At 32.1% G+C, this 27,203-nt stretch overlaps 1 protein-coding gene across 4 annotated transcripts in view; it reads right to left on the bottom strand.

The window, feature by feature from the left end:
* Positions 1-400: 400 nt before the first annotated feature.
* LOC121114627 (proton channel OtopLc) overlaps positions 401-27,203 on the bottom strand; it is an 85,237-nt gene continuing 58,434 nt past the window's right edge. For all 4 annotated transcript variants that reach the window (XM_040708654.2, XM_040708652.2, XM_071887158.1 and 1 more), the window contains 7 exons: positions 14,428-14,837; positions 11,493-11,659; positions 9,852-10,313; positions 4,383-4,691; positions 3,897-4,108; positions 2,778-2,910; positions 401-822 (listed from right to left, as the gene is read on the bottom strand). In XM_040708654.2, coding sequence (XP_040564588.1) covers positions 670-822; positions 2,778-2,910; positions 3,897-4,108; positions 4,383-4,691; positions 9,852-10,313; positions 11,493-11,659; positions 14,428-14,837 — 1,846 coding nt within the window. In that variant the 3' untranslated portion in view covers positions 401-669. The remainder of the gene's footprint in view (positions 823-2,777; positions 2,911-3,896; positions 4,109-4,382; positions 4,692-9,851; positions 10,314-11,492; positions 11,660-14,427; positions 14,838-27,203) is intronic.

The raw sequence follows: 27,203 nt of genomic DNA on the forward strand, positions 1-27,203 counted from the left end.
CAACTACCGGTATACGACGGCCGCTTGAACATTTGAATGTGCTCATAAAATATGTATAATTGTTTCAAAGTTGTATTTGAAAGTCTGTGGTGTAATTATTTCTTATGTCCTTGTTTATTGAGCCCCCCTCTCGTCACAGCTACTTGTAGCTGATCTAATGAAATCTCATGACAGCCAAGCCGCTCTCCTCCAAAACATTATTTTAATTATTTGGCTTACCATTCAATCATTGTTGGGAAGGGTTCACAGCTTAACAAGAACTTATTCAACGAATAAACGCTCAACACACTGATTAAGGAGAAATATGCAGAAACCTCAACAGCCGACAACAAAATATAGCTTAAATTTTGTTTGTTAAAGAGCTGGTAACGCCGTGGTATTAATAAATAGGTACATTATATAAGATTTGTAAATAATTATATCATTTATTAAATTCATTTATCACAAAAACTAACAACAGAAAAGTAAATTCTAACACAAGGGTAATACAATAATTAATTAATTAATACATACATAAATTATTGTGGAATAATATGAATTATTTATATTTGAAATATATGTATGACAAAGTGACCCTTTCTTTTATAATTATTTATAATCAATCTTGTTCAACCATTCTAAAAGAGAAGTTCACATCAAGGACCTCGAAGTATGTAGTATTGTAATAGTTTAAACAAAAGCAAGATTCGAGGGTTTATATTTAAAAGACTTTTTCCATATTTCACATAAGCATACAGTCGAATGAAATCTATAAAATATTGCAAGAGGCATTGAGACATGCGTAATGATGGGCCAAGCCCACTCGCCACCATAGAATTTGACCTATGATATAAAGAGATTCAGATTAGTATTTGTAAGTATAATTTGTACTTTTATCAATGTGAAGGTCTGGATTCATAGATTCCTGCTTAACCAGGGGCGTCGAAAAACCGGTACTATAGTGCTGCTATCGGGATATTGACGCATTTAAAATGTTACTAAAGTAAATTGATATGAGAAAACGTACTTTGAGCGTCATAATGCCAGTATAAAAATTAGTCCAGGTAAGACGTTAAAAAATCCCCTTCATAAAAAGATTCAGCCTCAGATTTAGTCTATGGAATTTGCCATTGACGACATTTTTTTATATATTTTTGATTGCATAAGTATCTAAACATACCTACCAATTTTGGTACCGGTACCAATACGAAAAGGTAAATATTGCAACACCACTCGTCGGGACCAAAAAATATATTTAAATAACTAGAAGACAAATGCGGGCACAGTCCATATGAATTGGGAGTCTTCTTTTGTAGTACGTTAAACAGCTTAAATCCAGTTGAACAACTGAATATCGATATTGAAAAATATCTATCTTCAGGTATATATTTTTTATTGTCTTTTATTGCTCGCTTCTTTCATTCACGGCTCACTTTTTAAATGAACAAAAATAGAGCTGACTCTACATATTGTGTGCTCAAAAAAGCTGCTAAATATGAATTTGATTTTTACATTAATTAATATTTATAAGCCTTCATATAGAATTCGTGTTATTCCATACTTGGTCATTGGTTAGAATATCAATTGAATGTATATAATAGTTCATAACTATTCTCTAAATAATCATTAGCAGTTGGCTAAAAGAAAAATATAAGAGGCAGCTTCTGTATGTTCTTTGAATCTTTTCCTCTTGTGTTAGTCGAGTTTGAGAGTGGATAAAAAAGTTTGTATTTTTATAAATTATTACTTCGTTTGTTTTTGAAAAGGAATGAATGTCAAAATGACCATGACATATCAAGTGAGATAATCAACAGCTGACAACAAAATGCATAGGGTATTTTTGTATTAGTGAGGTAACGTCGTCCCTAAGGATCAATATCTCAGGACCGCTAAGCTGCTAGTCTCCAAATTGTTAGGGTTTTTTTAACATGCTCAAAATAGACACCATTTATATTAACTATAGAGCGTTTGTACGTGATGTTAGCATTGTTGCTGATGTGAACCATATTGGGACATAAATTACCAAATTTTATAAGAAAAAATACTTTCTTTTATTAAGATTCATTTAGGAAAATGGTTCATTATAGCCGTATATTTGGATGTCAAAATGAGACTCAGGAAACGTAAATACATAAACGTTCTATGTATGTCAATACAATATATCTCTAGCTTTTAGATTTAGTACACCATAATATGTATTAAAAAAAAGTTTAATACATTTAGTTTATACACTATCATTTAGACTTTCTAGTGTAAATAACAAATTGACTATTTCTTTTGCAAGCATTTGAAATTTTTCTCCGATTAGTATCCTTTTGCATTGCCCCTAATCAATAAATAACCAAAAATGAATAGTAAAAATCTAGCTGAATTTTCAAAACATATTTGTAATTTTGATATAATTCAAATATCACTATTTCTTAGTTTAATTTTTTTATCGTTTAAAAAAACCCCATTTAATAACGTTTTCTTAAGTTATAAGACATGGCATCGATTTCGGAACATGATACATGATCTGCGATGTTAGAAAAAAAAACCTCTTTAGCCTCACAACTTTCTTTGTTATTGTTAAGTTAAGTTACTTTGTATAAGGACTTCTCAATATCGAATATCTTCTGGGTTTGAGCCTATTTCATAGAATAAAAATTCTAAAATTGTGCTAATTGGTTATAGACCAACTTCAATATAAGGAAGTCCTTACAAATAGTAACGAGTAATAACACAATGAAATTTACAAAAAATATATATATTTATAAAGCGGCAATGTATGAATCCCTCTAAACATTTGCATATCTTACTTGAATTGGATGAGAATCTGCACGATTGGTTTCGAGTGTATTAATTGCCCACATTGCTAAATTGCACACCAGGAGAAAGGTAACGACCTCTCGTCCAGATTTGGATTTGACTTGTTGAGGATTATATGCAAATCTGGGGATAAATAAAATATATTAACAATTATAGTAGTAATAATTTTTTGCTCTGCAACCATTGCTTGTATTAACATTAATAAAACCATAATGAAACTAAACTACCACTTTAAACACTATACAATTCAAATAAGTATAATTTGATGATTGACGAGATTATATCCGTATTACTCCTCTCAAAAGACCATTTTATGTGAAAAAATATTATCTGAAAAATTAAACTCTTATTATTGGTTATAAAAACCTTCAATGTTCAAATCATTCTGCATAAATTGTTTAATTATTAAGATGGTAGGTTTCAAATATATTATTTGTTTAAATATGGAGAACTATAAGTATATTTAATTAATAAGAGCTAAAAATCTTGTCTTTGACAGAAAGTGACTTGTTACACTTTTTCTCCATACTCTCATATATTATTTTAAATTTGTTATCACTTATCACAAATTAAATATTATTCGGAACAATTAATTCTCTCACAGCAACCTCACCTACATATGGTTATGGCAATATTATTATTAGTGATGTAAATCGTATATATATTTTTGAGCAGACCCATTTTTTGAAATTGGTAATCTGAAGGATGAATTTTCTTTTCCTTAGCTGTTATCATTATTATTGAACTTCTATTCCATGTACATTCAATGTTTTTCAAAACCTGATTGAGAATTCGTGTTTGCACATAAAATAACTTTGAGAATTTGTTGTGGAGTTGTAATTGTAACTCCTTGTCGGACTCAGATTAAAATTGAGGGTCGACATCGGAATAATGATTGCATATATTCTTTTTTATTTCCATCTTCCGTTACTCTCTTGTCACAGCTAATTGTAGCTGATCTAATATAACACTATGAGAGCGAAGCTTCTCTCTTCTAAAACATTCTTCAAAATGTATGGGTTGCCCTGTTTTTAGTTATTTTTAACAAGCCCAAAATACATACGATTTTCATGACTAACTAATATTTAATTTCCCTCATCAATTATTACCTGCAAGAACAATCCAAGATAAATACAGTCTGTAGAGTAGTTTGAACTAGAGTGGCCATGGATGCAAGGAATGCAATGAGATGATCACGCAACTGAAAAAATGATCCAATGATACAAAAGGCTGCATACATAAATACGCCGGTTTGAGCCACGATAAGGAGTAAGTTATCCAATTCCATCTTTCTACTTGTATCGTACCAAAGTGTTCTAACCTTTAAAGAAAATGTCAAAAAATATCATCAATTCATTTGGATGAATAGCATTTATCATCCATGCTGAATAAAAGAGTATTCAAAAATATCGTAGCTTTACAAAATTGAATTATGTTACTTGTGCTTTTAAAAATGATGAAGACTAGGATATTGAATTACAGCTTGAAGGATATATTTTTCATCATTAAAACAACGTTGTTGTTTTGTTCTTAATTTAGATTTTTTTTTTTCTTAGCATTTGTAAAAAGAATAACAATAGATATATATCCCTTACTTGTATCATACCCATGATAACAGCTAAAATAGTCAAAACATAGAGGGATAGCTCCGTGAGTGAGGCGACAGTGACGGCAATTTCATTCAAATGAGGATCCGGGGATGACATGAGAACAAAGAACACAATCAGGGAAATGATAGTGATAACCATGACAAAGATCCCTGTAAAAAGGCCAGTATTGGCATGAGTGCAATCCACTGAGTATTGATGTGCTGAGCGTTCTTCTTCGGCTGTTGGAAGATTACTTCGTATTTCAGGGTTGAACACACTCAAATGAGCTGATATTTTTCGTCTACGACGTTGAAACTGGAAAAAGGAAAGGAAAAAATACAAGAAATTACAAGAACAGAAAAGAGTTGGTTTTTTTTTTTTTTACAAATTCTATAATTGCTATGATGAGTATAACATATGTGTAATTAATTTTTCTGAACTTTCTCTGAGGTTTGAGTCATGAATTTGTTCATATGACCAAACAATAGCCTGGAAAATAGGTATATTTTATAGCTTAAAAAAATTAAAAAAGTACCTAATTGTGATATTGGACGGCGTTACCTTTATTGTATCACGCAACCTTTCCTCCAAAAAGAAACAGAAAAAAGGCCCAAAATCATCTGGTAGTTAGCCAAATAAGTCAATCATACTAATTGATATATGTCTTGCATAAATCAACAACTCCTACGTATTTATTTTTCCACTGTCGACTATACAAATATTACTATTATCATTATTCTAAACATTGATTGGTTGAAGACGAATAAGCTGTGAACACTTTATTTGAACCAAGTACCGAAACGACGACGAGCACCACATCAGTATTTGTGCAAAGTACAAAGTAGTAACACTTTTTTATATTACATCATATTAATCTTTTATCTCGAAATTAGAGACAAGGACAGTGGATAGTTGAAATTCAATGGCCCCAACCTTTTAATAATAAGGAAATACAACTTAACTTCATACAACTAAGTGATGCTTTGCAAAAACGAAGAATATATTATTGGAGGAGAAAGATTTCGACTCGATCGTTCATAATTGCTCGTATAAATTTCCAATTAGGATTAGACATTTATTGTAGCTTGTACTGATTATTTCTATGTATGTACAAGTGTGACAGGGAAATTTTCCACGTCATTATTAATTTTTTTTTTTTTATATACCGTAAATGAGGTTTCAGGTGACATCTAAAGCAATGTCCCAATACTTGTGTTGTATTCCTTGCACATTATTTTAATTTGATCTAAATCGGACCAAAAATGAGTGAACAGGAATAAAAAAGGCAAAGGACTTCGGATCTTCTCAACGTGGATGTTGATCCAAAAAGAATTTCAAACATTGTATGTGTGACTGTGAGGACAGTCCAGAACATCAGGTTGGCCAAGGAGATTAGAAAATGAGTCAAAAGGAAGGCAGGAAGTGGAAGAAATAGTTTGAAGCTATATGAAAAATTTCTCAAGCCCCTGGAAACCAAGATCAAGGAAAATCCAACAGCATCAATGCGCTGCTTGGCTGACGAGTTCAACGTGGACAAGATCACCACCAGGAGGGTAATTCATGATGACCTCGGCACTAAGATCTTTTCCAGGACTCCAACACATCTCCTCACCGACATGATGAAGGCCTTAAGGCTTCAAAGATGCAAAAAAGTACATAATTACTTGAAGAAATCCAAAATAACCGGCCCAAACAAGGGGCTTAAGAGTGGTGGGCTATAATGGGAAGAAAATGAATCACTTTTGTTTTTCAAGCCCAATGAGAAAATTGGGAGTAAGGCCTACTATAAGGTCCTGAGGTGAAAAATCTTGTCCTTGCTGAAATCTAACCATCCTAAGAATAAGTATGTGTTGGCCCAAGACGGTGACCCCAGTCATACAGCCTTGAAGACACATAACTTCTGCAAGGATTACTTTGCTGACTAGACGGACAAGACCTTTTGGTCCTCTTCCAGTCCTGATCTCAACCCCCTCGACTTCAGTGTGTAGAGCGTCTTAGAGAGCAAGGTTGGGAAGAGATCACACAGAAATGTGCAGGAGCTCAAGGCCAGCATCAAGAAGCAATGGGCCAACATGGCCACCAATTATATTGTGGCAACCTGTGCCAGGTCCTGACCTCGTGTGAAGGCTGAGATAGACGCTATAGGCGGCCAAATTAAATAATTCTTGCTGAGATTGATTGCTAAAAGTTTCTTAATAACATTTTCCATTATGTTTTTGTTAAAAAAAGTTAATAAGGCTTAGGTTTTGCTTCTTGATCGCGGAAAATTTCCCTGTCGCACTCTGTATGTTTATATTAATTTAACCTGTTTTATATGGGAAGAATTGGTTTTTGGAATTTTTTGTCATTTTTTTCCAAAATTAACTGCTGCTCACAAAAAAATTAATTTAAAATTTTTTTTTTTTTCAAATATTAAATTTTTTGAGAAAAATTTCAAAATTTATTACTCTATAATTGAAAAAAAAATATTCAAAATTCATAACTATTCACAAAAAATTAAATTTTTGGGATACTTTTTAGACCACAGCAGTTTACAAATAATTAAAGTTTTTTGAAAAAATTAAAATAAAATTTTTTGTAGAAAAATTTGAAAAATCTATATACATTCACAAAAAAATTAATTTTTGGGAAAAAAAAATTGGACAAAATTAAATCTTTTGGAAAAAAAATTTGAAAAATTAAATTAAATCAAATTTTTGGAAAAAAGTTTAAAAATATAAATTTTTCTAATAAAAATGAAAAATTATTTAACTTGCCCCTCCAGCCAACCCCTTACGAATACCTTTGGTAATTTTTTGTTTCAGGAGTTAATGGATTTGATGACAAAGAAGTTCCTCTCTTTGTTACCTATTACGTTCATCCTATAATTATACTGTAATGGTTCATAGTAGATAGAGGAAAAAGTATTAGGGGTTCACTTAAACTGACAATCTTATCCAACTTCCATTTACTTTCATGATCCCTCAAAGTGATAATTGTCGGAATATCTCGAAATAGTCGAGATCTCTCTCCTCTTACTCCAATATTATACTCTTTTCTTCCTCGAAGTTATTTCCTTATTACTAAAAGGTTGCAATGATTGAATTTCAACTATCTGCTGTCTCAAATTTCGAGATAGAAAGAGAAATTAAGACTTAGACAATGTACCCAAAATTCTGAGAAGGGAAGATAAAGTTACATACGTCACGAGGGGAAATAACAGATAATGATACTCTTACGTCATTTGGTATTATAAAAAGCGATATTTGCATGGTGGAAAATGTTTCATTAAAACAAGGAATCTACTCATGCTAACAAGCGCGTTTCGCCACTTTCTTGTAAAGCTTTAGTTTAGGCTAACTAGATTTTATGACCTTTTCCCTCCCTTTTCGAAGAAAAAAGGAAGCTTATCGTTACCTTTATTGTACAACCTTCCCTCTTAAAAGAAACATAAAAAATACCTCAAAATCAATTAGTAGTTTGCCAATTCTTTCCGACTTAGATATTATTATTTGATAACTATTTTGTTGGGGTGTTTAGTCAGCGTATTCTTTGTTCAAGGACTATTAGTCCTTGGGAGCCCATCCTTTGGACTTTTTTTACGAGAATCGATAAAAAAAAAGAAGTAATAAAGTTGAGTGATGTCATTCAGGACCAAACATTAAAAATATTAGGACTCATATGCAAGACTGAACTAGTTCTTTTGAATTTTTCACAGCTTAACAATCTGAGCTGATTCAAATTCAACAAATCAACGTTCAAAACAATGATAAGTGTAAAAGAAGCAGAAAAATCATCAACTGAAAGCAAAATACAGTATTAATATTTGTGTCCTAAGCGTTGGTTTATTAAACACGAATGAGCTATTATTAAGCACTACTTACTACTAAAATTTTAAAAGTGTCCAAGAGTTAGGAAGTATTGGGTAGCTATATAACGGAAGGTCCATGGAATTACGAAAACAGATTAGTTCAATAATTATTAATCACGGTTGAGTGATTTACTTTAATTTATTTCCGATATTTTTAAATAGAAACCATTAGTTACAAAAAAAAATCTGAGCTCTCCAGCTTACGTACAAGTTGAGACAATGACACTTGAACTTTATCGACGAATTTCCATTCGCGAAATCTTTGACCCTGGGTGTATCCAAGGTCCCCGTCTATGCCGTCAGCAAGTCTGAAACGTTAGAGAGGAAGGAGGGCTCTGGTAATAAGGCAAAACACTAGAATGTTCATAGAGCTATCAAAAAAGTGGATGGAAAAATCAGGATGGAGAGACCACTTTTGACAGCAGCAATAAAAGAAACCCATCTCCTCCGTTACAAGGCTCATTTGAATTAGTCTCTTGAGTTGTTTTTTGAACTCTTTTTTTTGACATTTTTGGCTCCTCTAAAGGCCAGATGTCAAGCCCCCGGACCGCACTTTTTGAGTGCATGTCGAGGAGAAGGCCTACAGTGTCCGTCATCCAAACACCGAGGCCCCCAAAGCCACTGTCAGCCAGCACTGGAACATCATGACAGAGGACTACATCCATAACTGGTGACAGAACTTCCCCCCCCCACTTGAAAGCTATCTTTGCAAATAAGGGCATCAGACACACATCTATTTATAGTATTAATTTTGTTGTAATTATACTGTTAATTAATTAATTATACCTTATTAAAGTTTCAAATTCAAAGTGTTAAGATTTTCATGGACCACTCGGTTGGTACAAACTGATTTTGAGACCTTTTTCACGAGGATGTTACTTGGTTGATTTTTTTTAAGGAAAGGTTGGAACGTGCAATAAAACCATGGGAGAGATACGATAAAGAATGCTATAGCATATTGTCTCCAAAATTAAAAGGCCAGTTATATAGCTAAAATAATAAGCCAGATGCAATCAATCAAAATGAAATCAATGCCATATGAAACCCTTTAATATTTAATAAATACACTATTACGTCAAAAAGATGTCTCAGTTAAACAAAAATTGTCAACAGATTTGTACAAAAAAGATTAAAAATTACATAACCCGTCGTATAGTTCAATGAATTTGTAATTGTTTTTTGTTTCTTTTTTGTTGTTTTTTTAGTATTAATGAACACGTTATACGTAACAATAATTTTTTTAACTAAATTGAATAGCCCTGACATTTATACAAATAGATTTTTTATTATGGTAAAAAAACCTTAGTATATTTCTTTTATATATAAGTAAATAAGAAATTTGTTCCTATTCAAGTATTTAAAGACATCTTTCCGTATACAAATTTGTTATAAAAAATAGCATGAAGGACTAATCATCTTTTCATTTTTTTCTTCATATAAAATACAAATATAAATAATATTTCTATAAATACATTACATATGTATAAAAATTAATTTTCTTAATCTCTTTCTTAATAGATAAATATATTTTATTTATCTTACAATATCATACTCGTAGCATTTATTTTGCACAATCGATGTACTATTACAAAACCCTCTACAAAATAGGAATATCATTCACCTACCTTGTAATGTTCATGCTCTTCGGCAATATTCTTCCACATGACAAACAAAACTGCAGCGCAAATCAAACTATACTCAATCGTACAAGGAAACAGAAATGGACCGGAATCAGAGAGCAGTTTACTCATGATGTTATTTTCCCTTTGACACATACTCACTAAATGACTCAGCTGAAACTCCATCCCTTTCGAGTAGTCCGAATTTGGAACCTCATCCGTCAAATAGTGAGCCTCTGGGATTTGGGTGTGCTGTCCTCCATTAGAGTGATGTGAATCATTCGAGGAATGATCATCCGAAATGGGAGTTGGTTGTGTCCCATCACCATTTGTATGGTGATGTGGACCATGGCCCAGGATCTCATGACTCGTCTCCAAAATTAAAACATTAAACCATACACAAATGTTTGTAGCAATCATGTGCATTAGACCGAAGCGGGACATGAGCTTACTTTTGTAGATATTCATCTGGAATGTAGATAAATAATTTTTTAATTAGAGGGGATTCAAAATATGGATACAAAGGGGGCTGAGACTGAACGAACATAATGTCTGTGTAGCTATCCTTCATTAGTCAATAATTAGGACATAAGTATTCGTAGCCAAAAAAAATAAATAATAATCTGCATGCATCATAAACAATACATCCTGAGACTTAGTGTCTGTTATTGTATAAGTTCACGTCAGGTGTTTTTGGGAGATATATGTTAAATATATGGATCGTTTTACCTTTCGTTTTATTTTTTATTTAAAAGTATATATACACTTCTCCGATAAATTATTCATATCCATACTAATTCCGGGGAGTTTTTATTTTTATGATGAAACTAATACCGACTTATCAGTTATCCAAACCTATTATTAAACCTGAGATCTCAGTTCAGATAACCTCCAGCTAAGCCCAAGCAAGTGTGCACAGTTTTATTTCGAGCAACAGTGTTTTCCAAGGCATACGTTTATGAAGATTTCCTCTGTGCAAGAATAGCATTAGAGGTGTACAGTGAGACTTGGCCCCTGCCTCGTATAGGTTTCTTGGAAGTTTAGGGAACACATTAACGATTTGCGTAGGATTTACAGAGTGGTAAACCTCTTGTGATTATTTATTATCCTCCGGACGATAACCACAGGGATTCATACTGCTTTGAAATGGCATTATACACCTTTTCGTCATCGTAGGCAGTCACAAGCTCACTGATCTTCTTTCTGATCATGATGACCTAAAGAACTTTTCTTCTATATATACACTTCTGGAAAAATTCTATTTTGTGTCATTGTTTAATATTATGATGACAAATTTGATTTTGAGATCATGAAATAACTTTAAGACAAAGATTAACACGTTGAGATATTGTCAGGGTTATTCATACCCCTGACAATAGAAATTTTTTGCCGATCCTTTAATCAAATACCCGTGGAATTGAATATTGTTTTCATTCCTTTATTTTTTTGTCTCACTTGATTACAAACTTGACAAAAATCCCAAAAAATTTCATCACAAAAAGGAACAAGGTTAGTTTTGAGGATAAGTTTATACATATATATATGTACGTCATAAAGTTTCCCTCCAACACCTGACATGAAAGTATACGTTATCATCACCCTAAATGTCCCTATACTTATCTAAGGCCTAAATTCTCTCAAACTCACCTTTTGATTCAGAAATATAAAGTACATTTGAACAAATACAAAAATCATTTGTAAAATTGGACGAATGATGGAGAAGATATTTTTGCACTTTGATACATTTGCCATGTTCAATTCAAATACCATTCCGATCTCAATACCAGAATATATCATACTACCAATCCCAAAAACTGAAATAAAAATTAAAATTTAAAATTCGGTAGCAGGATTATATACTTTTTTTTTGGGAGGGAAGGCTTGGTTTTTGGATTTTTTTTAATCCAAAAAAAAATATATAAAAATTTATAGCTATTGACAAAAAATTAAATTTTTTTTGGAAAAAAATTTCAAATATTTAATTTTTCCCCTATTTTCGCGTAAATTTTATGATCCTGACCAAGAAAAAATTGTTTTAATTTGGAGGGGGGTATAGCCCCTCTAACCTAACAACAACAATATTATTTAATTAAAAATAACTAGTAAGTTAGAGCGCTTTGATTTTCAACTTTTTTAAAATTCCAATTACGGTTGGTGCTGAAAAGTTTTCATATTCTATGAAAATGACTTATGAAAAAATTCATTGTCCTATAAAAATATTATTAAGTCAGACTTCTGGATCAAATTGTGGAAGAAGGCAAAACCCTTTACTTAATTAATAAATATACATACTAAAAAGACAGTTTTAGTTATTTTGCGTAAAATATTTTGAATAGAGATTTTTTTAAACTATAGAAAGTGTAAAAAAAGTTGTTTTTTTCTAAAATTGTTCCATGGAACAAAACAAGATCAAAAAAATTGGAAAATTTGATGATTTGCGTATAGTGCCGATCATTTTTTTTACTTTTCAGAAAGGAAAGGTCAAATTTTATTTTATAATTCTTTGTTTTTTCTCCACTTGTTAGTCTTAGACAAAAAACTTTTTAAATATTTTTTATAGATTAGAATAATGACCATCATTATTATTTACAGCAAAATAATAATTAATACTCTAGTTTAATCCTTATTGACGAAATAAATTATTTTGTCTCCTTTCAAACTTTGATGGAGATGTGCGACCTAATGATGACATTGTAGATCAATGGCATTTTGCATAGGCTAGTTTCTTAGCACATGACTACTTTTCCAATCTAGCCGTTGATGGGGGTTGAGTAGTTTAATAAACAGGTTGGAATGTGTCTCTCTCCAACAGAAGGTACATGAGAGTAGAGTCATTGTTAATATGGGATTGACCATAACGTTGTGGATATAATGTATTACTTATTTGTGATATAATATATTATAATTGTGTACCTAAGATAATAAATAAGTCGTCATCCTTATTGGTTCGTTCTAAACAGAGCATGGCGCAGTCGGGAGGAAATTGAAAATGGAAAGAACGGAAAGATTCAACTAATGTCTACAAAGAGTGAATTGGAAGAAGAAAATCAAAGTTTGATAAAGAAGTTCAAAATGTTAGAAGGAAATCTAACGTAGGTCGATGAAAATAAGAAGGACGATCCAATGATGATAATCTTGATGGAAAAGCAAAAGGGAGATTGTACAGAGTCCATCAGAAGAGATGAACAACAGTATGAAGTTATGAAAAAATGTCACTAAAATAAATCAATAAATGAAAATTCTTACAATATCTTCACCTCAACCTGAGGAACAGATAAATGATAAATAATTTGTAAATTGGAAGGCCTCACAGGATAATTATGTGTTGGCTCTGGAATTTGAGGATCAGAGTGAAGCGACGGAAAAGACTGTTTTTAAGTCATTGTTCGGTCTAAGAATGATGAATATTTTATGTCGTGTCAATTGAAATGGATGGAAAAATTATTTTTAAAAAATCATGAAACTTGTGAAAAATGATGTATATGAAAAAACAAATTAATGTGGCATTGGAACGGATCAGGTTAGTGGGAAGGAAACAGACTGAATATAAGTGTTTTAAAAGGTACATTTAATGGCATTCAATGATTCATAATGAGATCATCTACCTTTCTTGATAACCTCAGTCACAACACGGCAGAAGTTTCAGGAGGCCTGGGTGACCTCGTATCGATCCAGTTTTGCCATGGTATGGGTAATGGACTTCTTCAGGGCCTTACAGACGAATGATACTTTGCAAAAACCTCATTCTCGACCCTCCCCCCTGAGATAAAAATCGCATGGGTTCAGGTTCCGGCTGTTTCAGGCCAAAAATCCGGGTTTCAAAAGTAAGGACATTTTGAAGACAAAAAATCCTGCACTTTTTGGCCTTGTGAGCCCGTGTATTGTTTTATTGGAAGGTGTAATTTCTTCCTTGGCCTACTCCATCCATCCAAGGATGTAAATTAAAAGTCCAACACTAGAACAACACTTTTACAATGGCAAAGCTCATTAAATGTGACTTTCAAACTATGAAAAAATTATGGGGCCCATAACCCATCTAGTTTGTTCGTTGTAAGCCTTTAAAGATATCCCCAATACATGGATGTATGTCATTAGTGAACTATTTTGTATATAAGATGGACAAAATAATTACTTTCGCAGTCGAATATGGTGGAAATTAGTCATTTGGATAGTCCATTTCAAATTGCAAGATATTACGGATCTTCTGGAGCTAAATGTGCCTTTTATAGTTGGCTGTCTACTACGTAAAGGAGAGCTTGCTTTCCAGGTTTGTAGATATTTATTATTTCTTTACTAATGGCAACCATACAATTAAATGCATCCGGCCATACATACATATAATTTACGGCAATCAAAAAGTGTATTTGTACAAACAAACATCAAATACTTTACGCTTGATTAAAAACTATGTCCAAAAAAAGAATAATAATAAATTGAAGTATAAGGTTTTTGTCGTAATTCAAAATGGCAGATATATTTATACGAAATAAATACCTTCATTGGCATTTGAATCCATTACATCTTGGAATCATTGCAAGTCATACTGGTCTTAATTAATTCTAAGATAGGTTTAAAAACTTACTGACAGCTCCAAATCGAAGATAAAAGGAGCCATAGTGAACTCGTGGCCTTGGAATCCCGTCCTTATAATTGATGGCAGAGAGGGCCGCAGCAGATGAGGATAAATTATAATCATCTTCCTCCGTTTCACCACTTCCACTAATGGTTCTTTTTAAGGAATTCTCGGTTTCACATTTCTTAGCTTTCATCATTAGCTTCGTACGTGTGACTGCTATGGAGGCCCGTGTTCGGAGCAAGTCCACATAAATGATGATGAGGTACGCTAAAGATCCCAGGAATAAGTAGATGTAAAAGAGCTGATAGTATCCGGGAGGAACATTGGAGCTTATCACTTCCGACATGGGAAATGCTAGTCCAAATATGATGATTATTTTGCAGTAGAGGGCGCTCACAACAGATTCAAGTGCATCGCTGAAAAATGGAGAATAATATTTACTAAAATTATAGCCATTTTTAAGTACTTAATATATTTGGCCCGTCAACACAAAAGTAAGCTAGAATGACTTTTCTCAAAATTGAACGTGGATTACATTTGAATACATATATGAATAAGTTATTATGAATATTCCTATGAGATTGTCGCACATTCCACTTGCGTATGCAAAATTGATAGATTGAAATTGTTAGATTTTATTCAAAAGCCTACATTCGGGCGGATATAAGCCTCATACATCAAATAAAGAATATAAACTAAAGCTAACATTTTTGAAAATCTGAAATATTCCCACAAATTTGACACCAAAGCCTATAATATGTTGACGCACCACAAATAAAAACATATATGAAGGGGATTGAGCTTCACAAATTACTTTAATCTAAATAAATTCTACGTTTTTGTATATATCTGAAGGGTTAGAAGCTATCTTAATGGTTGTATTGAACCCCTCTACAAACATAAAACCTTATAATTTAACTCCTCAAATCGAATATGGACTTTAAACGATTTTCTTCCGCAATAAAGTTAGACCAACATATGTATGTAATTATATACAAAACTCGTGACTTTTAAAGGGAATAACATTCTTAAAGTCAGAAAGAAGATTAAATATAAAAAGATATAAAAAATTACGGAATCCCAAATGGTAAAGAATGATCTCATCAATTTTATACAGCTATTAAATTCACCCGTCATTCCTCACACATGTGCTTAATATACGTCATATAACGAATGTGTTTTTGGATATTTGTTGGATTATAAATTTAAAAGAAATATTTTCAATGCAACCTTAAGACTTCTTTTTTTTTAGACCAATCTGGACTGAAATTCAAAATCTTGGCCAAAATGTTCTATTCTAAAAAAAGGAAATTACTTTTTTTTCCAATCAAATTTCTTATCCAAAAAAAAGATCGAAGTCAGACCGAATAAGTTAAAATTATAACAGACTCTTATTCATCAAACATTTCCAAATCGACACACAATCATATTTAACATCAATAACTATATCTCTATAGTAAAAAAATCTTCATTTGAGGATCACACATTTCCACTTAAAAAAAAAAAAAAAAAAAAAGCCATTAAAAAAAAGTATTTGACATTGTGAAAAGTCCAATGACGTAACTTTTAAATGTACAAATTAAAACATATAGTTAATATTAGAAAAATAAAATAAAATAATCCAAGGTTAGTTCAATCTATGAATGGTTCAACAGAGATTTATCATCACGACCATCAAACACATCTATCTATATACATACACATATATAAATAAAAAGACTGAATCATCTCATTGAAGTTAAGTCGAGCATCAATTAAGAATTAGGACCTTATGAACATATCTTTCTCGTATTTTTTTTTTTTTTTTTTTTTTTTTTTGTAAAATCATTCGAATTTCTCTTTCATTAGGAAATATTGCATATTCAAGTACATACTCCGCCTAATTCAATCTACATAGATAATACATTCATAATAGATAATATTAGCTGCAATTAATAATGATGTTGTGATTGGAAGCATGCTTCCGGTTTGTTATTGCATTCATTTTTCTTTTGACAAAAAAAAATAGCTAATTCATTTTATAACTAAAGTAAATAAAATTGTGTTGTGTCGACTTGATTCGAACCGAATCGAGTCGATAATTTAGGAAAGGAAAAAATGAACAACTGGATCAGGGAAATTGTGTATAGGTTCGATTCACGGTCGCTGGTTAAAGAAGGAATATACAGTATGTATATGGCACGTTATTAATTTTATTATATGTTGCAATCTCTCATCCGAAAAGAAACGGAAAAAGGCTCAAAATCAATTATTTGCAACTACGGAGTAATTATTTGATCATTGTTGGGAATATATGTACAAGAGAAAGTTCAAAGATAATTAGATAGATGGAGTAATTGTAAATGTTTACTAATACTTAATCCGTATAACTCCATCTGACCAATCAAAGGAACATTTAAAAACATTATCTAGATACGCATACCAACTGCCCATTTATTATTTCGGCGATTTCCCTTCCTTTATCAGAGGCCGTGCAATATGGATAAGGCCGCTTTTTGAAAATGTACAATTATCAAATTTTGGCAAAAAAGGCACACAAATTACACTGGGGAACACTTATTAATTTACAAATTAATTCAAGCCAAAAAAGTAATTGATCTTTGAGGACAGAATCTTTAACTGATATCAGTTAGTTTTTCTCTACGTCATCTGAATTCTAAAATAGCTGGAATTATAGTAGTTCCAGACTATTATCACTCCGAGTGGTTTTTACCCTTAAAACAATCCCCAACTTAAAAGTAGGATTCTTAAAATTATGTAAAAGTTTTGTTTTTTTGTGATGAAAAAGAGTTTTTATTGATTAAAAAATATTTTTATTAATTAAAAAGTTTTTTATTATTAAGAGTTGTTGTTCCATTTTGTATCTTTTAAGTGGCCCATTTGAAATATTAAAATTCTCTACTCATCCTGAGTCCACTCTACTCCCTTGTGAGGTTTATAAGTTTTCCTCAGATGAATTCTCCTCCCGTCATCCTTCGTGGAATTTGGAATCCGAGTTTTAACATCCCTTGAGATGGATGATCAAGTTGGAAGAATCTTTCTTTGATTGCCTCAATCTTCCTTTTAATGGGCATGACGTCATGAAATTGGCATTGAAATCGGGGAAAATATGGTGATAATGTTGATTATTTGCTAGTACACTTCCATAAAAGTGGGATCACTTATAAAATACAAAATGGAAGCATAATCCTTGGACGTTCATATTTTTTCAATAGAGTTTCTTTAAAAATTATAAATTGTATAATGTTCTTGAATATAAGCTATAACATTGCTTATCACTATGTATTATGAATAAGTTATAAGGGTCTTTAAAAGAGTATTGTTGTCCATCATTTTCAGCCTAAAAATGGAAATATATCGAGTTTCGAACAACTCAATGAAAACATGATATTTTGATAATAAACTTTTTACATAAGTTTTATTAATCCTAATTTAAATTTGGTGATTGTTTTAAGGGTAATAAATGACTTCAAACGATAATAATCCCAAATGACTAGAATCCCTTATATTTCGTAATTCAGATTACTGAGAGAAAAACTGAGATCATTTTTGGATTTTACACTTATAGATAAATTCGACAATAAAATAATTTGTAGGAGTTACCAACAGTTTTTTTTAATGTATGTTCACGAGGAATTTGACATTTTGCATAGCCCCAATTGATGAGGTTTAGTGATGAAAATCCCTAAGCTGACACAACACTAAAATAAAATTGTATGAAAAATAAATAAAGCAGAAACAATTGAGCTTATAAAAAATGCCACAGATGGAACATTTGCACGTGCTTAACTTTCTTTTCAAATCTTATATTACACATAATATTGAATGTGCAATTTACGCTCGTTCGTTCAAATGACGAAATTCTCCTTTCCTACAAAATATCTATTTACGGCCATGTATTATAATAATTAATAATGGTTCATTTATGTACTAATTATACAATACTTTACAAAAAAAAAAAAAATTGAAATGGAAGCTCTGTCTTCATTCACCTTGCATAGTTTCGCTCACAAATGTACTCAATGGAGAGGACGGACTTATTATTAAGACTATAAGCAGAGCTATTGTTAGCATCGTAATAATAGCCTGGTTCTTCGAAACTATTCAAAGGGGTTATCTGGTTGTTTCCCCTGCTGTTGCTATGAACGGCATTATTTAAACGGCTTCCATGTCGAACAATTTCTCCTCCACCATGCTTACCGGCCTCCCACAGAGTCCCAGTTTGGTAATAATTCGCGGGTGAGGGCAATGCCCCGGTTGATAAACCCCATGATTGGTCCAGTGAATAACGGTAGCTCCTTAACTTCCCGTGAAGAATCATCCTCCAGGCTTGTATGATGGCTGCTATTGACACTACTCCTGGGATCGTCTATAAAGTGGGGGGATGCTAAGGGATTCCTTGATTCCTTGGAGGGAAGGTGAGGTGATGGTGAGGATGATGGAAACGATGGGGAAACGCGATTATTACTACTAGGTATTTGCTGCAGACATCTCAGCATATTTTACACTGCAGATTGACTGTTTTCTTCCATTTGGTTTTCCTTCTTCTAATTTGTTCGGAGGGAGGGAGGGAGGGAGGGAGAGGAAAGAAGAAAGGACGAGTCCTGAAATGTTTCTGATGACAAGTACGTGAATGATGATGTTCACGGAAAGAGGGAGCTGGGAAAAGAGTACATGCAGTAACAAAGATGAAGGAAACGAATGCTTTTTGCTTATACGATTTGTCAATATTCGCGTGTGTGATCCTCTTCTTTGAAGATGGATAACGATGCCATATCATTTTCTACGTATGTATGTACATCCATCATAGTACATATTTTTACGTGGTATTTAAGAGTTCTATTTTTTTAAATACATATATATTATATAAATGTACAGAATACAGCAGTCTACCGTGTAATTACATCTTTATTTCATGAGAAGAACAGAGATGCGAGAATGGGAATGGTTCATGGATGAGTGGAAAAAAATGAAAGTACTAATGAGTAGGATCAAAAACCTCTTTGTTCTACTTATGTTAAATGTATTATGCACAACCAATAAAACTATCGATTAAAAAACTCTTTGGATGGATGGAAGAGTGTCCCAACTAGTGATGACACGGAGTTGATGTCCGAGCCGGTTAGCAAACAAATAAACTAAGAAAAACAGGTCATCTGCAGCCTGTTTTAAAGTATGTAAAAGAACCACCTTGTTACTACAGTGTTACTTGGCTTGCACAAAAACATACTGTGTAATGTATTAGCCAATGTTTCTGCTTCTTTTCAAATAATCAGTCTTCTGAAAATTGATTGGTTGAATGAGAATAAGCTTTTTTAAGCTCTGAACAATTCCTAATAATTATTGAATAATAATTGCAATGTTTGAAAGAAGTTGCCTAACTACCAGCTGATTTTGTCCATGTTCTCCCTGATTCTTTTATTAGGGAAAGTTGCGTGATACAATGAAGGTAACGACGTAGTAGTTATCAAACAAAATAATGAATCTTCATCATTAGGATGTCTCTCTCAGGATCCTGTTTTCTCGGGGTTTTACAACAATGGGATATTTTATTACTCTCGGGATATCCTACATTAATTATTTTACAATATTTCATTTCATTATGAATAATTCATTAAAAATTAGCTAGTTCATTACTTTTTATTTAATTAATTAATGTTATAGCATAAATTGAGTTCCGGAATTCAAAAAATGATGTAGGCTTTCAGATACAATCTCCGCACTAATCATAATACAAATGAAAGATATGTAAATTGGGAATATATTATTGGTAGAATTTGCTTTAATTTGTATTATTACTTATTAAAATATAGGGCCACAAAAGTATAATTTAATATTTACTAACACGATTACGATATTTTCCGTGATTACAATCAAAGACAATTTCCTCAGAAATGAGAATTATGTGTCATTCATTATTCATCTATTATGTGCTTTTCTTTGTTAAGAAAATAAAGAACCACATAAAACAATCTTTACCCAGTGGTGACTGAATTTTTTCATACCCTTGCCAATATTTTTTATAATTTACCTTAGAAAAATGAGAAAAAAATGAGTAATTACTAATTTAAAAAGATTGTGTGCTACCCCCCTGAGGTTGGCACACAATGCGATAGGGAAAACAATAGGGATGGGCCTGTTTCTACCCCTTCCAGCTCGTATTATATAGGTGCTATTTTTAGAGGAAATGGTGTAAAGTATAACCGGATCAGAACTGCTTAAATTTTATATAAGCATCCCATAAGAAGCAGGATCTGTTAGAACAAAGGACTGCACAAAAGACAGGACTTTAATTTGAGGATCCACCACTATTCCTAGCATGGACTGCTGTTCTTGGCTTTTAGAAGAATGTCTTCTTGTTATTTTTAACTGTAGAAGTGACCTCATTGAATAACTAACAATCTACACAAAGTTATTTCCTCATTGTTTATTTGCAATTTATTCATTTAAAAGAGAGAAAATTGTTGTGAAATTGCTCATTCAATTTATTCAAGCCACATTCACAAATCAGACAAAGAAAAAGAGATTTTTTTTTTTTTTTTTTTGAATCAATGAATAGATAAGAATTTAGATAATAAGTATAAAAAAACTCAGTTGCAGGTATGAATAACGTACTCATAAATATCAACCACTCACGTCATCATCAATTAATCTCGAACATCAAGGCTCCACATAGCCAATGTTACTAGAAACAGGTTGACAACAAGAAAATGGCTGAGGGAGCACAGCGTATTTATTAAATAAATCTATCTCTTTCTAATGACCTCATTGGGCCGAAGCCAGAATTTCTACTCATCATTTTGATCCTGAGTGCTTGCTAATACTGTCCAACAAAATCACACTTTTTTTTTATGCACAAGAACAGCAAATGCTCAACTTAGTACAGTTTAATCCCCTGATTACAAATATGGCCTTATTTTTTCTCTCATAGCCTCATGCCCTTCATAAAAAGGCCATATATTTTATGTCACTTTTGGCCATTTTTAAGGTACAAAGCTGATCTAAGCCCCCAGTGTTGAAGATAGGGATAAATTATATTAATATATTTTAAAGCCAAATGTTAAAAAAATTTCTAAACCATTTTTAAAATGTCTGCATCATACTTTTAACTCGAGTTAGCTTTGTTTAAAGTGGAAAATAGTTTTTTTTTATTCAGAGGCACATAGATTCAAGATGAATATATTCAAAAAGTTTAAAAGTATCTCATTGGATAGATAAAAGTATGAGCTTTGATTTAAAAAAATGAACTTTTCCAAAAAAGCTCTATATCGTTGTCAATTTGAGATACTTCAAGGATAAAACTCATTTTTGAATTGATTTCATAATAAAAGTCCATAAATATCCGTTTGCCCCAACTACAAGAAATAGAAACCACAAAGAGAGAAGAAGAAATGAGATAGAAACAAAGAGAGAGAAGAAGAAATGAGATAGAAACAAAGAGAGAGAACAAGAAATGAGATAGAAACAAAGACAAAGAAGAAGAAATGAGATTCAAATAAAGAGAAGTTTTTACTTGATAAAATACTTACAAGCAAAAAAAAAAAAAACCAGACATTTAAGAATTAACTATGTTTTGATTTATCTGCCTATGGAAAAATCTCGTCTCAGCAGATGCAAATGTAACTGGTAGAGTGTAGGGTATCCGAAAAAGTACACAAAAATTAAAGTAACGGACACATATTATCTCATCAAGTAGTTAAGTTTTTTTAATCCCGTAAAGCTCGGCCATTAATGACTTAATTAAGTAGAAATGACAACTAAGTTGTAGGAATTAAAGAAGACAATTTGATCTTAAACTTTAACTATGATGACTTAAGTGAATAGAAAATCGGAACATTTTATACTTAAATGCAATTTAAAGATACGTTAGTGTTATTTAATTAGTAACTGAATATAAATTTGTTCTATAAAATTTTGCTATGTCATTAGGACATGTCCGAACCGGACGTAAAAGGCGTTCCAAATTCACCAAATTACGTCTTCACAGATATCGACCACTGTCGTCATCAACAAAACATCTCCATCATCAAGGATTCAATGTTTATAAGAATATTAAATTTGACTAAATTAGCGTTTAAAAAGGTACTGAACCATATTAGTCTTAAAACCGGTACTTCCAACTTCATTATGTAATAAAAATTTGGCCCACCCGTGACGTTCCAAACAACTAAAATGAGAATTATCTTTCATAATAAAAGCCATTAAATGTATGAGTTAGCCCATCATCTACCAAACAAAACTCCAGCCGACGCCCCTATAAGTGCATGGGGATGCATCTAACGGCAGTTTGTTCCTCATTTTTCATTCGAAAATGTATCAAAACTATTGAAATTTCCAATATCAATTTTGTTACAGGAAAGTTTAATTCGATCTAGGCACATATAAGGTAGCTGTACATATGATTCTCAGAGAGTAACACGTATAATCTAGGGCAGTGGTTTTCAAATGAGGGTACGCGTACCCCTTGGGATACATGGAGGCACTCCATCGGGTACTTGAGATTTTGAAATAATATGTTTAATTTTTTTTTTCCAAAAAATGTAATATTTGGAATTTAATTTAATATTTTTTAACTAGCTATAGATTTTCAAATTTTTCTCCCCAAAATTTAAAACTTAGAATTATTTTTAAATAAAAGTTTTTTGGAAAAAAAACTTCATTTTTTGAAAGCACCTGTGGATTTAGAAATTTTTTAGAAAAATAATTTGATTTTTTGAGGTTAGATATGGATTTTCTAAATTTTTTTTCGAAAAATTCAATTTTTTGTGAATCAATATAGATTTTTTAATTTTTTTCCAAAAAAATTAATTTCTTGAGAATAGTTATGGATTTTTGTAAAAAAAGTTCGAAAAAATCAATTTTTTGTAAATAGATAAAGATTTTTTTTTTTGCCCAAAAAATTTGATTTCTTGAGAATAGCTATAAATTTTTGGAAAAAAAATTCCAAAAAATTTCTAAAAATTTTTAATTTTTGGATTTCTTTTCAAAAAAATTCCAAAAACCAAGCCCCTCTAAAATATAATCCTGCAGGTTAAATAAATAATTTACAAGTGGTACATCACTAAAAAAAGGTTGATAACCCTTGATCTAGGGAGTTTTGAGTGGTAGTATTTTTTTGTACTCAGAGTAGGATTGGAGATCGACATCGTTGTAATTCCTTACTAAATCCTTGTTAGATACAAAGTCGATTTATTTTTACTTCCTTCATTCCATAGCTGTTTTGAACTTATTTGATAAAACTGCATGACTGCTTTTCGTTTTATTTATTTTTTAAACATATCGGCAGGGTATATTTTTTAATACTCTACGCATCTCAGGGACGCCTACTTCATGGGCATCTACTCTCTGACCTTATAGCCCTGAACAACTACCCCTTCTCGCAGGAGCGGGGTCAAAATGGAGATTATTACTACTTCATGTGCTTGAAAGGTACCCACTAAAATCTATATCCATTTTGCAACACGTAGTTGTTATTTGATGATCGTTTGAGTGAGCAATTATTATTTTTTCAAAAAAAAAAAAAAAAATGAGTACAAACAAAGATGGATTATGATTTATCTACAGAATTTTGGCATATGTGAAATGACAAAATCCGTGTTATTCGATGCACTTTCATTAAGCAGTATGGGAAAGAAAGTATAGTAAGAAAAACATAAGTGCCTGTTGCTTTTTATAAGCGGACTATTCATGGAAACCATTTTTGTCAAATACAAATGATATTTCGAGATATTTGGTCACAAAATGATATTTAATATAGTGATATATACCATGGCATATTTTAAAACAATTTAAAAGGATAATCAAACCGGGTGCGGCGAAAAAATCTTTACACTTCGTTTTTGCTACATGAATCAAGATTTTTGTGACTGTAAAATTGTTTGTGTCAAATATTAAAAATAAACAAAAAACTGAATAAATAAATAAAAAATTCATCTTTTTAAGTATCTTAGTGGTCACGAAAATTTCATCTAAACGTGACCAACGAAGTTCGGACCGAACTTCGTACACTTTTGGACGCTGTTAAGAAACCAACAGAGATTGCAAAGCAGTTGGGGGATCTCCAACGTGAGCCCAGACATAATCGTGGTATTCCAGCAAGATACGATTCCAACCACACATACGTCCAAAAAGGCCCAGAAATGATTGGAGCACAACTTGCCTTTCTGGTCAAAGAAAATGTGGCCCCTACTCACCAGATACCAACCCATTGGACTTCACTTTTTGAGTACTTGTAGAGTCCAAGGCCTGTACTGTTCCTAACCCAAATATCAACAACCCCAAGTAAACTGTCAACCAGCACTGGGATACCATGTCTAAGGATTACATCTGCAATGGATGCAAGGCATTCCGTGGCCCCCTGGAAGACATCATTACTGCCAGTGGGAGCTACATCGATGTTTAGGGTAGCCAAGGCATCATATTAGTTATTTATATTTTATTGACATACCTTATTAATAGTGGTTGCTAAAATACATTTTGATAATGTTCTAGATTGAAACTGTAAAGATTTTTCCGCTGCACCCGGTAAATAGTTATTTTTCATATGTTGTAAATGTCGTACATGTAGGTAAATTAATGGGGGGTTCTTTTCCAGAACCATTATTTCTTATATTCATTAATGATTATTATATAAGTACAACACAGTCGCAAATGGTTCGAATCCTTTACAATTGTAATACTTTCCCTAAATTAAGTAATAAGTAAAACTACAGTTATTCAAATGGAAGAAGTAATAATCATTTTTCTGACATCAAGTATAATTGACATGATGGATTATTTATATTTGAAAAGACTCCTGTATGAACAAGCATAATATTAGCCAAGAGTAGTGATTTCTACTTCGTAATGATCGATGATGTGTTAGAAAAAGAGTTGGTTGAACGTGCTGAGTAAAAACATTGAGAGGATTCGTGGAGGCACTCAAAGGTCGGATTGTAGGAGGTGACGAGGAAATGAAAGACGTAAGAGAGGAACGTTTTAAAGCTCAGTTCAGTTGAACCGATCTGGAATCAGCAAAGAAAGATGTGCACAATGTTCTTTTTCTCTTCGTGAACCTTATTGCTTGTCAAAAGAGTCCAGAAAAAAATTGCACTACTTAATATACTCAAGGGACTCGAATCCTTGGAGTTGTATACGCCCAATGTAATGGCAGAATGTACGTCCAGTAAATTGTCTTTTGAAGAAATATTATTAAGTCAATTGTCCTTTGGCAAAATATTTTCACTCAATAGTCTTAGAACTAAGTAAATAAATGTTTTTTTGCAGAATAATATTTTTATTAATTATAGGTATTAATTAATTATCATTTTATAGATAGAGCCCCAAGGCATTGTTTAAACCCGGTGCTAGGTGATTTCATTCATAGTAAACTCCTTCCCTGTCTTTTCATTCCTGGTAATTGTATTCCAGGTAAATTAGGTAAAATTCATTCCGAGACTTTCATTCCCACTTTGAAGAGGGATATTTAGTGACCTACTACGGCTTATGTTTCTAAGCCACAATGTAGTTTTTGCTTAGGGATGTAGAGGGAGAGGGAGAGGTATTAGGTAATGATTTATGGTGCTTATATCATGGGAAATACAAGAGGAAGAAGATTCATGCTGGGATCCACAGATCGGGATTCCATTTCTACTCACTATTAAAGATTTATCATGACGTCCTTTCTAATCTATAAACACCATAAATCATTCACCATCTATCACTAGTCATCACTCATCTCCAGCGTCGACTGCTCACTACCCAGACCTACCTCTGAGGTCCTACATAAAAACTAATAAGCAGTTTAGAAACATAAACCGTATGACGTCACTAAATATCCCTTATCAAAGTCGTAATGAAATGTCCGGGGATGAATTTTACAGGGAATTAATTTACTGGGAATGAAATTACCGGTCACGTTTAAAGCCATAGTAATATTGATTAGGATTTAGTAGCATGGGACACATTATTTGATATTCACAGATCCTTTTTATTAGACAACTAATATACTTATTATAACATAGTAGGGCCAATGGCCCCTTGGTTATATAGTTCAAGTGTCACTAATATACAATATGAGGACCCAGACCCAGTTCTTAAAAATGGAGAGGTTAGTAAAAAGAAAAAACTATGGGTCGCTTTGGAGATAATTAACATTTAAAAAACTACAATGCTACAGGATTTGAACCACATTCCAACGACCATAACAAATAAATTACAATTAAATTATGTATTATAGATTATTGAGGGGGAAGAATCAACAATTTTTGTCCAGTTTTCTTCGAGATTTAAAATAAAAACTATTTTTTAAGGGTAAAAATATATACTTAAACGCTTAAGTATTTTGTAATTTTATGCTGTAAAATTTTTGGGTTTACTTTTATAATGATGAGCAACTTTTACATTTTAATTAGCCTTAGTTAAATGGAAATAGTATAGTTGTATACAATTGTCTTTAAAATTATTCATACCCCTGACAATATCTGAACAAAAATCTGGTTAATCTTTTACTTAAAGTAAATACCTTTGTTGTTGCTCATAGGTTAAACAATGATAAAAAATAGCTTCTTTCCAGATGAGTATATATAGAGGAACCCCCTTCAGATAATTCTCAATTTCTGGCCATCACGAAAAGGAAAGGCTTACAGGGATATATCGTTACAGTATGAAGTCACTGTGGCAACCGTTCAGAGCATAGTACATCAGCAGAAGAGCCTCAACAATGTGAAAAGGCCCAAAAAGCGTCGGAGGAGATATGAGATGTCTTCCAAACTTGCAAGAAACCTATACTGAGAGGTTAACAA

This window comes from Lepeophtheirus salmonis, chromosome 3 (genome assembly GCF_016086655.4).
Source record: "Lepeophtheirus salmonis chromosome 3, UVic_Lsal_1.4, whole genome shotgun sequence".
Lineage (NCBI taxonomy): Eukaryota > Metazoa > Arthropoda > Copepoda > Siphonostomatoida > Caligidae > Lepeophtheirus > Lepeophtheirus salmonis.